Here is a 14,736-nt window from a genome sequence, read left to right on the forward strand (position 1 = left end):
TAACTGCTTACGTCTTATTCTGTGCAAATTAACTCCCCCCCACCCCTCAACTCCTCACACCATAAATGTGCAGCAGACAGACTAAAAAAGCAGGGAACCTGACTCAGTACTGGGCTATCCCCAGTGCAATTCCTCTGTCTCTGTCTCCCTTTTCTAATCCAAGCTTCAAGTTTCTCCAGCCTCTTCCTTCCCTTCTCGCTGCGTTTTGCCCACCCTCACCTTCTCCAGTTACCGTGACAGAGCAGCCAACATTTGCAGAGCTCCTGGGCAGCCCTCAGCAATGAGACACATGTGCCCTTCCTGTGGGCTGGTGGGTAAAGAATATTGCAGGGTATGTCATGTGTAAGGCAGAGTCTCACAGATAAGATCTTGTGAGCTACAGTCTACTGGGTATTATGACAGGAGAAAGCTGCTCTGTGTGTCATCAGGGAGGCAGCAAAGTGGAGAGGCTTATTACGTTCTTATTTTCACTTTCAGTTCACAATTTACATACCCTCGAGGCGTAAATTTTCCCTGCTTGTAACAGTTATTTTGAATGATAGTGTCATTGCAAATTTCATTTTGCCTTTACACGGGAAGACAGCAGCTGTTTTCTGCAAGGCAGAGAGGTGTGCAGAGAAATTGTAATCTCTGCCACAATTCTTCAATACTGTACAACAGAGGCTTTAGGATCTGTCATTTGCTCAGAGTGGTGCCTGTTTGTGCAGCACCTAGCAGAATGATACTTGTTTTCTAGATACCTTTTTGGTGCTATTCCAATTGAAATGTAGTGATGGAAGTCACACAATGCAAATATGTTGCAGTTCATGTAAAGGGATGCAATTAGCAGTTCATGCTTGGGTTTTTAACTGTTGCATTCACTGGAAATGTTAGTAGTGCAGGCAAGGGCAGTAAAATTTTTTTCCAAAATGTCTAGCTTTGCAATGTCTGAGTACTTAGGTATGAGACTGGGGGAGAATGAGCTCCTGCCAAATTCTTCCTAAATTTCTTCTTTCTTCCCTGAGCAGAGGGGAATTGCATTACCATGATGATACGTGCCCTCTCACTGGAAATCAGCCAGGTGGAAAGAAAAAAAAATGCTTTTCTCTGCATTACCTGTCTCAGATGCTCAACACATGTCATTGTGAGGTGCATGGGCATGTAGGGAGTTCAGCAGGGACACGGGACTTCTTCTTGCTTCTCATAGAGACAGATGCATCCCACAAATCATGCCATTTGGCAGAGATTTGGTGTCAGCTGGGAGCTCTGCTCAAGCCCAAGTAGTATCACCTCTGCTTGAGCTTTCCCATGCCATATGGACATGTCTGATGGAGAAGCAAGAAGAGATTTTCTAGGAGTAGTGAGAGGGCTGTAGCAACTCTTAGGGAGGGCATCTGTGTTTACTTGCTTTAGCACTTCATAGCAATCACAAATATATAAAGACCCTTTCTTATTTGTGGATGATTACAGTCACCCCAGGTACATCCTGACAGGTTGATGGAAAAAGAGAAATAATACAACCTGTGAGAACTTCTGCACGGCACTCTAAAAAGGGATGGGAACAACCAATCAAAACAATGGGTAGCTTTTGTCTTTCTTGTATGACACTTCCAGGTATCGTTACCTGTGGATACTGGGAATGCATTGACTTTTAACTGGTAACAAGTCACACTGGGGAGAAGACTCATGGGCAGAAAGAGCTTAGGTACAGGTGTCAGTCCAGGGCAAGAAGTGGCTGATTTTGTGAATGACAGAGTCTTCTATTCTCTCTTCCTCTCTGATGGAAAGTTCGTGTCTGTGATCTCTTCGCTTAAAATCATGGTGGTGCCTTGGGCAGGACAGTATTTTAAGCTCTGACATCAGAGTCCATAGCTAGAGTTTGTCTCCCCAGCTAGAACACAGGGGGTGAGACCAGGCTTGCTAGGGATGAGCCTAGGGGTGACATACCAGAGTTAGGGGCAAAATCAGTAAGGAGGGCCAGGGAAAACCTCCATTCTTTATTGGACTTGAAGGGGAATATAGTCGCCTAAGATGAAGAAAAGGCTGAAATGCCTTCTTTGCCTCAGTCTTTAACAGAAAGATTGGTTATCCTCAAGGCAACTGGCCCCTTGAGCTGCAAGAAGGGATGGGGAGCAAAACAGACCCCCTGTGATCCAGGAGGAGGTAGTTGGTGACCTGCTGAGCCACTTAGATGCTCACAAGTCTATGGGACCAAATGGGATCCATCCCCCTGAGGGAGCTGGCAGAAGATCTCACTAAGCTGCATCAGTCCTGGCTAATTGAGCAAGTCCTAGCCCAGCTGGAGGTTGGCCAGTGTAATGCCCATCCCCAGGAAGGGTTGGGAGGAGGATCTGGGGAACTACAGGCCTATTGGCCTGACCTTGGTACCCATCAAGGTTATGGAGCAGATCATCTTGAGTGTAATCAAATACAGGACAATCAGCATATCAGGGCCAGCCAGCAGGGATTTAGGAAAGGCAGGTCCCTCTTGACCAACCTGATGTCCTTTTATGACCACACGACCCACCTAGTGGATGAGGGAAAGGCTGCATTCTCCTGGAGAAGTTGGCAGTGTCACTGCTGTTTGAAGGATGTATTATTTTACAGTCTGACTGTACATGCATGGACACAGTTAATACAGAAGCTCAAACAACTACGTGAGCTGCTTTTGTATAAGTGCAAATAACAGTATGGCAGAATCGTTGCGTGACTGAAAGTGGCCTAGGCCCAAAGCAGGATTGGGTTCTGTGCTTCGGGCAGTAGGGTTATGTGCTTGTACCAGATGGAGCTTTTAAATTTTCATCAGCAGGTTTATGAGCAGAAGAATACCCTTTTATCCGCCTCCAGGTCTTTTACTAATAAGCTGCAAATGCTGAACTTCAATTAGCATGGAGTGGAGATGCAGATGAAATAATACACTTTCTTACTGTTGATTATGTATCATGTGAGAGTGAAATAGAGATGTGAATAATGAGCTGTTTCAGTTTTTGGAGCTTTTCTGTTGTTTTCTTCCTTTAATGCTTGGTAGTATAATTGTGTGAAAATAGTTAAAAATAATGAGCCAGATTCTCTGGTGATTAAATTCTATTACAAGCAAACAGAGGGAGAGTTTTGAGCCCTGCTCATCTTTGCATTGACTTCTGTAGGTGCTGGGCCAAGCCAGGACAAAGGTGTGTGACAGCTGTGTTGTTAAGTTCGCCATGGAGGTATTTTACAAAAGAATTTGCAAAACTACATTTTTCCTGCTGCTGAGAGATGGCCAGAGAGGTCCAAGCTTTGAAGCAACATTGTGTGTTATCAGGCAATCCCAGTTTTCTTGAGGGGTGCAGGTGCATGGGGAGGCAAAGGGATTGATTAATTGAGTGCTGTCTTTGCCTTTAGCAGCACGTTTGCTGGCCTACAGTGTGTGCTGTACCTGTGCCCCAGCTGAGAAGCTCTTTCTGGACCCTGCAGGCATCCAGCTGCCGTGCTTGTTCCCTGTGCTTTATGAGTCATTCAGGTTTCAACAGCAGTTTCAGCTCTTTAGAGGGTGTTGAGTAAGGTTCTCTACCTGAACTGATATGTCTCAGGGAGGAAAAGGTCAGTCTTGGCACATAGTTGGAGAATATCCTGGGAAATTGTCAGGAAAGCTGAGGAAAGGTGCGGCTTTGTGAGGTGCAGATTGCTTGTGGGAATTCTGCATTCAACCCTTTCATGTCACAGAAACTTAGAATCGTGGAATGTTAAGGGGTTGGCATGGACCTTAAACACTGTGTAGTCCCAAACCCCCTGCTGTGTGCAGGGACACGTCCCTCTAGACCAGGTTGCTCAAGGCCTTATCCAACCTGGCTTTGAACACTGCCAGGGTTGGGGCATCCAATCCTGTTGGATATCTTACCTTAAGGAGGCTTTGCTGGAAAAGTAATCCGTTGAGAGCATAGAGCCTACTGTTGGAAAACAGAGATACGTAAATTTGAGTAGTAACCGAAAGAAAACTGTTCTCCCAGTAATAACAGTTGAGTATGTTGTGATGAATCGAACCCCAGTATATGCCCCTGAAATACTTACTGGTCTTTTCTTTGGTGGATTGTGCTTCAACAGAGGGTGTCTGCTCTGTAGGCCACACTGGCTTTAGAATAAAATAGAGTAGAATCGTTTAAGTTGGAAAAAAATCTAAGATCATTGAGTCCAGCCATAAACCTCATAATGCCAAGCCCACCACTAAACCATGTATTCAAGTGCCACATCTACACACTGTTTAAATACCTCCAGGGATGGTGACTCAACCACTTCCCTGGGCAGCCTGTTTCAATATTTGAGAACCCTTTCCATGAAGAAATTTTTCCTAGTAGCCAAACTAAGATCACGGGAGAGCAGCATTGCAAAGGGCTCCCCTGACAACATGAAACCAGGAGGAATTTTTCTCTTACCCTGGTCATGTAGGCTTGATACTTGTAGCTGGAGGCAGCTGCTGCTCTTTTACAAAACGTGGCTATGAGCAAGAAGGAGCAAGAAGACAGCACAGGGGTTTACAATTGCCACAGGACTCTTGAGTGCAAATGCCCCTTGATTCAGTTATCAGAGATGCATGAGGCTTCGGTTCTAGCTTAGCACAGTCATCAAGGCTGAGAGATTATTGAGGAAAAATGGATCTGTTCTTTGATTTACCATTCTTAGAGCATATATCACTGTTAAAAGAGGGCCACCAAGCTTTTCTTTTTACTGCATTGGAAGTGACACATTGCAAGAGGAGGGTAAGTTCTATTTAAAATGGCATAATCAGAGATGAAGTGAAATTGAAGCGAAATATCAAAGATAGGAAGTAGAGAGAGAAAGAAAGAGGCAATGTACAGTGTGGCTACACAGACATCCTAATTTCATTTTAATAAATCTCTGCTCAGGAAGGGAAAGGTAGCTGTTTGTGTACCAGGAGGCAAAGAACAGCCTTCTGCCACACACTGAGATTTCCTTTGAACGTGGTCTCTTACCGAAATGAAGGACTCCACTCTGCTTCATATTTCACAGAATTAGAAAAGACCAAGTTATTTTCTGATTCCCTGCATCCTGCTTATGTAACTTGCAGATGACAAGGCTGTGCCACCTCTTGCTGAGCCCTGGAAAATTTCCTTGTCGGTGAGTCAGGTGCTTGGCAAACAGTCTGGCGCAGAGGGCTTGGAGATGGCAGTGACGTTAGAGGTGTTACGTGGGTACCAGAGCCCAGTTCAGAGTCTCTTTATGGAGGCTCTTCCTACTAGAAGAGTGCTGACCACCCTGATCTTGTCATTGCCAAGTTGTTCTGCTGTATTGTGTTTCTGCTATGTCTATTAACTATGTGCAAGTACAAAGCATCCCCCTGGATTGCATTGAAGCAGAAGAAAACCATAGCCCTGGTGGTTATCTAGAGATGTGGGTCAGCAAGGAAGGGGGGAGAAGAGCTAGGCAAGAATGTGTCCTCAGCCTTTACATGAATTTTATCGATAAAAATTCCTTCAGGGTGTGGGGAGAACATTTAGTGCAGCAGGGCTGCAAAAGTGGGACTTCAAGGGAAGCACAGGGTCCCCCTTTTCAGTCTGCATTCTGAAACTCCATGCAGTCACCATCACAGCGTTGGTTTGGAAGCTGTAGATCTGACTGAAAGCTAGAGGACAGGATTGCATGCTGTGCTGTAGGACCTAAGTTGAGAACTATGAAAAGGGAAGATTAGACCCAGGGATGAGGGGAGAAAACTGAAAGAGATGCAGAACTGTTTCAGTGGCAAACCAGTGGGTCAGCTGCAGCAGATCCCAATTACTACCTCTTTGGAAGTATGACTGAGAGGAGCCAGGAGGTTTGTACCACCAACTAGATTCAGTCACTGCAGAGTGTCAAGGCCGGGACAACTGTGAGATCCCCAAATACAGTCCATCCTATATCGGTCTATGCAGCAAACCTCCCTGGCAGTCCAGCTGTGTTTAGAGCAATACTTAGCTTGGTGGTGCAAAAGCCTTTTTGCCAGACTGCAGTGGGAGGGGGACAAAAAGAGATTTTGCCACAGGGATGACCTGGTGACTAATGATTTTCATTGATCATATGCTTGCAGGAGAGAGCAATCTACCATCTGCAGTTCCTGTGGGCTCTTCTGATGAAGGCTCTGAGAAAGCAAACGTGAGATGTTATCCAAAAGCAAGGCTGTGTGAGCCCACAGAACCTGACAATGCTGTGCTCTCATGGATGTACAAACGGGACGGCGCTGAAGACCCCAGCATCAGGAAATCTCTCGATGACTTCTACAAGATGTATTGCAAAAAACAACCAGGGAGAATGGATCCGACTTACGAGACTGCATCACGGTGTCTGTCTCAGAAGATTTTGAAGCTGGCAAACCGGGATGGAACTAAATATGCGTCACGTTGCCTACAAGTGGCACAGTTGGTCTTGAACAGAGATGGGTGCAAGATCTTTCCAAACCACCCTACTTCTGCCTGTTTTTCAAAGCCAGCTGAAGGAGGAGTCTTGTTGGAAGACAGAAAGAGAACACCTGGGCTCTCAGATGACATCCTGCAATTCCTCTTGAAACAAACACGGGCAGAACATAGCCCTGACGTGTCACACGAGAAGTGAGCAAGGCAGTGGTTTGTTGCTGTCATTGTAGCTTGGCTTTCACTCTAAAAAGAGGTGTCTTTCTTAGAAAGACACTCTTCTCCTTGCATCACCTTCAACACCAGACACTCCATGGAGGGGCTCACCTGGAGCAGACCTTGCCGCCTTGTTCTCTGCAGGGCAGCACTGCACAAGGAGCACCTGTGGTCCCCATGCAACTGCTTGGGATGTGTGGCTAATCGGGATGGGTGATGCAGTGTTTGTTGCTGTGACGTCAGACATGATAATTTAAATCTACCAGGCTTTTAAATTGACCTACATCCCTACCCCAGCTGAATCGTGGCCCTGCCCATATTCAGCCCCTGTGTAGGCATGGACGTCCAATTGCTGTTGATTATAACAGACTGTTTGAATGAACTTGGCATGGTATGCCCCAGAGCTAGGGGGGATAGAGAGGGAAGCTTAACATTTTATTCTATTCCTGGCTGAAACTATAACGTGTATGCCTCCACTGGGGTGCCTGTTAGCTGTATGTGTTTACCTACAGACATATGATCCCACAGATCATGACTGCAGGGCAGGTGAGCTTTTCCAAGAGAAAAAGTGTGTGTGTGCATGAGAAAGAGAAAATAACAGCTTCTGAGCATGTTCCATGACAGCACTTCGGTCCTTTTTACCATCACCCCTCCAACAACCTTCAGTTCTTTTCTGTCTTTCATGATGGTGCTAATGAGATCCCTGGAGGAATGCTCCCTTTAAAATGAAACAGATCTCTCAGAGTCCAAGAAGGCTGACGTCAGTCAGCAACAGAGCAGTGAACCCCCACACAACCACCTGAGGTCTCTCTCTTGGAGGTCCTCCTTGCTCAGTGGCTTCTTTGCTGCCTTGCTCCCTCTGCCAGGCAGACAAATGTCCTTGTGCTTGTTTTCCACCCACTGGCTTGTCCCCTGAAAGAGAGGTTTGCTGTAGTGATGTTGCCTGCTGACTGGGGAGGTCATTCTCCAGTGTGGATGTGATCAAAGAAGCACAGAGTGCAAGAGGATGGGATATGCTTAAGGTGACAACATGTGGGCAGGGCAAAGAAGGACGGACGGACAGTCAGGGTCTCAAAGGTTAACATTAAGGTTCTCAGCTAATATGGTTAGTCCAGTACAGCCACACTGCTTACACCAGTTTTAGTATTTGATCTTCACTGTTTCAGTTTGGAGACAGCTCTTACCTTGCCAGCCCAGTTGCTGAACCATCAGTTCCATTTCCACGCTGGCCAGATACCGTGATGGGTTTTGGTGTTCACGCACACCAGATTCCCTGCTTCAGTTCCCTCACAGGGCTGCTATTCCTGCCTTGCTGCCCCTGGTAGATTGGCACAGCAGCTGTGCTCTGCAGGTGTTTCCAGCATAGGCAATGGAAATTTGGCTGCTGACTTTATTCAGAACAGGAAGAGGCCCTGCTGGCCCAGCTGGCTGCAAGTTATGGCCAAGGTCTTAGGTCTCTGTGCAAATAGATTTATACTGGAACTGCCTGCTTTAGTTTCCTGTCCTTGAATCATCATGGAACTGATACACCTGGCTTCTTGGTGGTTCTGCTTGGTGTTTTGCTTGCTTGCTTTTATGGCAGAGGTGCAGTACATGTGCTGGAGGGCACGCAAAATATTGGAGCAGACCCTCAGCTGCTCCCCTGCTGCTCAAGTTAACGGTGCTTGGGAAAAAAAAGAGTTGAGGTGAGAATGCAGCATCAGTTCTGTAGCAACAAATAAATCCACAGGTGCTGGTGCATCAGAATCCAGATGAAAGCATTCTGCACGCAAAAACTATAGACAAAGGTAGTACCAACTAGTTTGGCAACAGATACAGCTGGAAAAAGCAAAGGTGCTCCTGAGTGTGCTGTCAGTAATTACAGTAACACTACTGGCCTCTCCCTGCCAGCTCACGTTGCTTAACCACCACAAATCTGTCACAGCTACAAGGGCATGAATACTGACAGATATAGGGAGCTATTGCTAAGGAGGGACAGGGAAGAAGGAAAATCTTCAGCATGAATCAGATAGTGTTGCTTTTAATTTTCTACCAGCATTTATGCTGTTCCACACAGCTAAATTAGTTGCTGTGCCACACCCTTTAAATGCCATTTTAAGGGAAATAACCTCCCATGAAGACAGAGATTGAGAAATCAGAGGTCTGCATCTGAATCCCTTTAGTTGCTGTGTTTGGTTTAGTGATGAATTGGTCTGTTGTTTGGGTTAGCTTTGAAACCATGTAGTCTCCTATTCAGAATTTTCTTTAAAATGACCAAAGATTTGCAATTTCCACAAAGAAAGCTTGCCGCAAAATATGAAGTTCCTGTTCTTTTAGTAGAGTCCTGCTGCTGCTCATGTTTGAGAGATACCTACTGGGTTTTGATGGAAAAGAAGCCCTGATTGACTCTAGTCTGACCCCAGATTAGCTCTAGAGACAGACTGAGTTTTCCCCACTCATAGCAAATGTGATGTGTCTGCCTGGAGCCCCTCTTTGGGGTGTACACAGGGTGCTCCTCCTGAAGCCTGATTAACCTGAGCTGCCATAATTTTATCCCCTTTTCGAATAAGATATAAAAATATTCAAGGGAATAGCTGTTAATTTGTATCAAGTGTTTTAAATGATGGCAAAATGCACACCAGGGGCCAGAGGGGAGGAGAAGCACCTTCAGTGAGCTCATTCTTCTGCTTCAGCTCCTCTGTGCTCTCGGGGCTGCACAGCCGCTGCCTTCAACATCCCAGTTTTCTCATTAGAAATTTCTGGAGCAGCAAGAAGAGAGATAAGAGGACTCATTACTCTTGAACCCTTTAGGTAATGAGATGCAAGCAGTGACAAAATAAAGAATGGGTGGCTGCTGAAAGAGCATGAAGATAGATACTGGCAGAGGAAAGCGTGAAACTCTTTAAAATTAAAGACCAACGTAGGCAGAACAGACTGGATGCAGCTGAAAAAATCTGGATTATGACTCATATCTACAAATCTTGGCTGGCATCTTGCAGAGGACATGGTAAGCTCTGTGCTAATGAAGCATGCAGTCTTTTGAAAAGTTTGCACCCCCTGCAGTCAGGAGTGCCTGCAGTTTTGTGTGCTGCTCAGTTCCAGTGTCCTGGAGGTATGGCCACACATGGCTTCTTTGAGGTGAAAAGACAGTCTTCTTGCATGTGAAGTACCAACAGTAGTACAAAGCCCTCACAGAAATGTCCCGTGTTCTGTCCATTTCTCCCCAGCCTGTGCAATAATCTCTGGGAAACTGAGTTTTTTTCCTGAGGAGTGAAATGCTTTCCTCTCTCCCTGATTTGCCCTTGACTTAGCTTTGACACTTCTATGCTTTCAGCACTTATCAGAGCACAAATCATCTTCTCAGAGGCCCTTTGCTGTTGGGTTCTCTCCCTTCACTTTGTTTGCTTCTCTGCCTTACCCCATCACTTCATTTTTTTCCTCCACTGCAGTATATAAGGCAGGAAATAACCTGTTTTCCTGAAGGCGAGGAACCAGGTGATGCTGGACCGTGTTGTACCCAAACATGCTCCATCCACCACCCTGAGCTGCTTTGGTTCCAGCTTTCCAAAGCAGACTCAGCTGTAACCAGTGAACATTTGGCTGCCAGGCAGAAATATGCACCTGAAGTTACAGTCTCCGTGGAACTCCCCTGCCAGTTGCTGCCTGTGCTGTGCACACACTGGTCAAGGTGTCCTGCAAGTTGCCCCTTTGTGCGTTCCTCTGAGTTGTTGTCTTTCTCCTGCTCTAGGACAAGCACAGTTTGCTGCACAGCAGGACTGGCTGAGCAGAGCTGCCCATCAGGGTAGTCCTGCGTACTCCCAGTGCCCCCCTGCCCTGCTTCTTGTCTACTTTAAGACCTGTAGGTGGGAATTTTCCCAGCTTTCCCTAAATAATGGTGCTGTGGCTCAAGAGGAGGAAGAGCAGGGACTCTTGATTCCTTTGCTTTCCTTCAGGGAATGTTTTCCCGTTTGTGATCCTCCTGAGGAAAGAGGCTCTGATGGACTTGAACTGGGCGGTGTTCTAGATGGGGAACTCACCCTAACTCCCCAGTTTGCTGGTTTCCCCAGCACTGATGGTTCTCACCTCCACTGCCAAAGCCAGCTGCTGTCACCTCTGCTCATCCCCCTGTGTGCTCTGGTAGCATGTGGAGTCTGCTTTTGCAAAGGCATTTGGTGGCTTACATTGCGGAACAAATTCAAGGGTTTTTGTTTTCCTTCTGCTTGTTCAAGGCTCACAGCAAAGGGCCAGCTCTGAGGCTAGCTTAGGATACCACCTGAAAACCTACAACACCTTTCAGGGCTGTGGGTGTACAAGAACCCCTCAAGATCTTCAAGTGAAATGTGTAAGTGAAGTAGAAGATGGGGAGTAACATCGGTCCTATAGGGTATGACAAGCAAGGCCAAAATTGATCTGTCATTGCCAAGTAGTAGGAGCACAGGACATGGTGAGGACTTGACAGCCATTTCCCAGAGATTTTTCTGATGCATAGCCCAGGTCCAAATCCCACCCACGGTCTGTTAGAGATGTGTGCACTTTGGATTGGGTATTTTCCACCTGAGCTTGACCAGCGTCCTTCAGTGTCTCAGAGAGGTGACTCATACTGCTGCAGGCACAAAGCCCTCTGCCCATGCACACCAGACACCTGAATTGCCTTGGGGCTCATCTTTGGACTAGGTCTGGCAGGCTGCGAGTGCTGCCTCTGTTCTCAGAATACATAAATGCCTGATCCAAACTCTTTTGTCATCCTTGACGAATCCTCCTGCTATTAAGTCATTCCCCACTTTCCTCAGCTCAGAGCTTCTCCAGAATGTTTGATATCAATGGCCTCTCTGATGTTTACTCCAAGAGAATTTTTGTTTTCCCCTCCCACACGGCTGCCAGTGGGAGGTACTGATTCGTGCCAACGACCTACCCAGTCCTGGAGCCCAGAGGCAGCCGGGGAGAGAGCTGAGCTCCTGTGACAAGCAGGTCCTCAGCAGGTGTCAATGAAGCGAGTGGAGACAGGGCCATTTACGCCAGTGGAGGATTTTCCCCCAGGAGCTTGAGGTGTTTTGGTTTGCCTGGATATTTTCAGGACATATGGTTGTTAAATTCGGTGTTTTGTATTCGGTGTACATCCTGTATAAACGTGTCTGTTGGGCATTGGTGATTTTGTGTGGGGCATATGTTTTCCCATAATACAGAAGTTCACTTTAAAAATACCCTCTTCTGTAGGCTTTCCCTAATGACTATTTTCCCACACACATCTATTAGGCAACAACATATGCCAGCATTTCTTCCTTAAAAGTAAAATCTGGCACATACATTACACACAGAGCATGAAATAATAAGATGTGATTAAAACAGTAGCTGGAGCTAACCAAAGCCAGAAAATCGTGGCTGAAAGGTCAGACTTTATTTAAATTGCCTTTGCAATGGCCTCTTTGTTTGCAGGTGCTGTGAATTGAGAGGAAAAGTCTTGTAATGAAAGAACATCTGTCGTGGAAAATTTCACCTTCAGTTCAAGCTGAAAAAACTTTCACTTGCCCTAGAAGGTGGGTTCTTGTAATGGGAAATGTCAGTCAGCCTTAGGGCAGGTGACACTATCCAGCATTGTCTGCATTTCTGGGTAAGATATAGTACATGAGCCAGAAATGCTGCTAAATGGGTGCGAAGATCAGCACCCCCCAGCCAGAGAAGCGGGATGATTCTGTGGTTACAGATACTGAGGTGGGGATGCCATGTCCTGCAACACATTTTCAGGGTGCCTTTCACTAACTGGTTGGTTCTAAGTTTCCAGCAGCTTGTTTTGGGTATCTGAGAACTTCAGAGGAAGAGTGAGAGGGCAGGACATATGCACTTACATCTTTGTTTAACAGCAACTCCTCTCAGAAGGCTGCAACTAGAGGCTGAAATAATAATAGAGGTTTTGTGTCTGTGGTCCGGGCCACTTGTTTAACAAGCAGCTCAGCATGTGTTCTGTGAGGCCAGCTTGTGTTTGCATCCTTATCTCCTCATTTCTTGCTGGATTTGGCTGGTCCCTGAGAGAGCATCACTGCTCTGGGCATGGACTGGGGGCTGAAGGAGTGAGGACACAGCCAAAGCCGGCCGTAGGATAACTGCTTATGTGTTCTTTTAAAACACATCTTTCCTCCGTGGGATAGCTGGATGTACACAGGAGTTGCTGTGTTTTGTATTTAGGGCTGGCTTATTTTTCTGATCACAGCTCAGCTGTGCCCAGATGTTGGTGCTGTAAAGCAGAAAGAGGCGCCTGCAAGTGGAGTTCCACATGTAGTGATGAGAAAGGTGTGTACGTGTAGACAAGTCCCATGTCTATGTTTCTGTCTCTGGGAGTGTTAATGCTGCTTGTCTGGTGTTCAAGAACAGACTTATGGCACGTGAATTCCTGAGAAAAAAAATCTCCTGGGATGACAAGATACAGATTGCCATTTTAAGGCTGGAAGAATCTTACCAAAGGCAGCAGCAGTGAATTATTTAGACTCAAAATGCAGTGGTGTGCTGGACAAGAATCAGACTGATTTCTGTGCCACTTCCTCCTGTTCCCACTTCCACAGAGTGCTAGTGCTTGATGAGAGGAGATGGTGTCAGCACCCAGCCTGCTACGAGGGGAAAGAAATGAAGATGATAAAGTCCAGACTTCAGGATTTGAGTGCAGCAGGCACCCTTGACAGCCCTGATTGTCCTTAGAGCTACTCAGCCTGGGTGGGACAGTCATCCACATGCAGTGCTTGGTCAGCCTTGGGTGCTCCTAACCTTGAAAGGAAGTATCCTCTTAACTTTGTTCCCAGTGTGATTTTGCCACACTTGGTCCATTTGAGCCTAAATTTTCCACCTGAGGCAGCCACCCAACTTGGATCTGCCTGGAGGAGGAGGAGGCACGTGAAAACTGGTTTCTTCCAAAGCCAGGACGTGACAACTTTGCAAGGTCAGTATACCTCACATGAAAGTTGGCAAAACCACCCACTGTGGCTTCCTCTTTCTCATATCCAGGGTAGTAGAGTGTCTTTCATGGTTGCTTTTTCGGCTTTTCATGTTTGCATCACCTTTCCACCCTGAGGGTTACTAGACAAATTTACACTGACAGAGTATCTTCCAGGTATTTTCATTTTCTAAGGCTGCCTTTAAGCTTAAACTTCTTAAGCCTTCTTTTATAAGCCCACAGCATTTCACACAAAGAGCCTAAAAGTCTTAAAATCAGGGTATATTATTATATATATAAAATATTATATTATAGGGGGGAAATTATATATTATAGGGGAAAGAGACTGTAGCAAAATCTCCTCTTGCTTTTTGTAGGTTTTGCTTTCTCTTTCATAGGGCCTTTTTGCAGCTGGGTTTCTGTTCTTAGTGCCAGTGGGGATTAAAAAGGAGGTGATGGCAAATTTTTTTGGTGGTTCCTTTTGCTGTGTGAGTACAGCTGTCATGAAGCAGATCTCTCAGCACTGTGTTTTCAGTCTGGAATTATGTGCAAGGGCATAATTGGATTTTTTGGTTTTTTCAGTACATACATCATTCAGTAATAAAACTTTTACTTTGAAACAATTTCAGGCTGTTGCAGAAATCTATATATTTTTATTTCACAAAATAGAAATTTGCCTCTGAAATTTCCATGACACTATCAACAATAGTACAATATTGTTCTTACAAAACAGAACCCTTACTGAGAGTCAAAGTGCTATAAATATTTAAAGAAATTAATTACTAAGACAGACTAGCGCCCCAGTCTTTAAATATTAAATGGAACATATATAGTTGACAAAATGCAGGCAGAAACACTGAATGGGGCAATTTAATTGCCTAAATGAAATAATTTACAATGCAAAGGCAACTGTTAAAGTCATTTTTGCTTAATGAGAAGCAGTACTCAAAATATGAGAGCTTAAGTCAGCTTTTTTTTGCTTGCTGAAAGAAATTTCTATCCTGTTTTACACTCTGCTGTACAAGACCCAAAATTCACCGCGAGGTTACCAGTGTGATTAATTGCATACTTTAATAAAAAAAAGAAATGCAGGGGTGGTTGGGCAGGGGTTGTTTTGTGGAGGAGGTTTTTTTGGGGACCACCTCCATGTGCAGCTCAGCTGTGCACAGGCTGGAGGGTGAGAGGCTCCTGCACTCTCAGGATGCTCTCTGGGCATCAACTGCCTGGGAACTCCAGTCCTGCAGTGATGCCAAGCATCCAAAAGCC

General features: G+C 45.7%; 1 protein-coding gene across 9 annotated transcripts in view; it reads left to right on the top strand.

Annotated features, from left to right (window-relative positions):
• Positions 1-14,736, top strand: part of SHLD1 (shieldin complex subunit 1) — a 56,231-nt gene that overhangs the window by 38,018 nt on the left and 3,477 nt on the right. For 7 of the 9 annotated variants that reach the window (XM_050316804.1, XM_050316808.1, XM_050316806.1 and 4 more), the window contains 2 exons: positions 6,038-6,554; positions 11,985-13,476. In XM_050316804.1, the coding sequence (XP_050172761.1) occupies positions 6,038-6,554; positions 11,985-12,015 (548 nt within the window). In that variant the 3' untranslated portion in view covers positions 12,016-13,476. Of the gene's footprint in view, positions 1-6,037; positions 13,477-14,736 lie in introns of all 9 variants that reach the window. The other 2 variants (XM_050316812.1, XM_050316813.1) reach the window with 2 other exon arrangements.

This window comes from Myiozetetes cayanensis, unplaced genomic scaffold, assembly GCF_022539395.1.
Source record: "Myiozetetes cayanensis isolate MyiCay16 unplaced genomic scaffold, myiCay2020 scf2-11, whole genome shotgun sequence".
Lineage (NCBI taxonomy): Eukaryota > Metazoa > Chordata > Aves > Passeriformes > Tyrannidae > Myiozetetes > Myiozetetes cayanensis.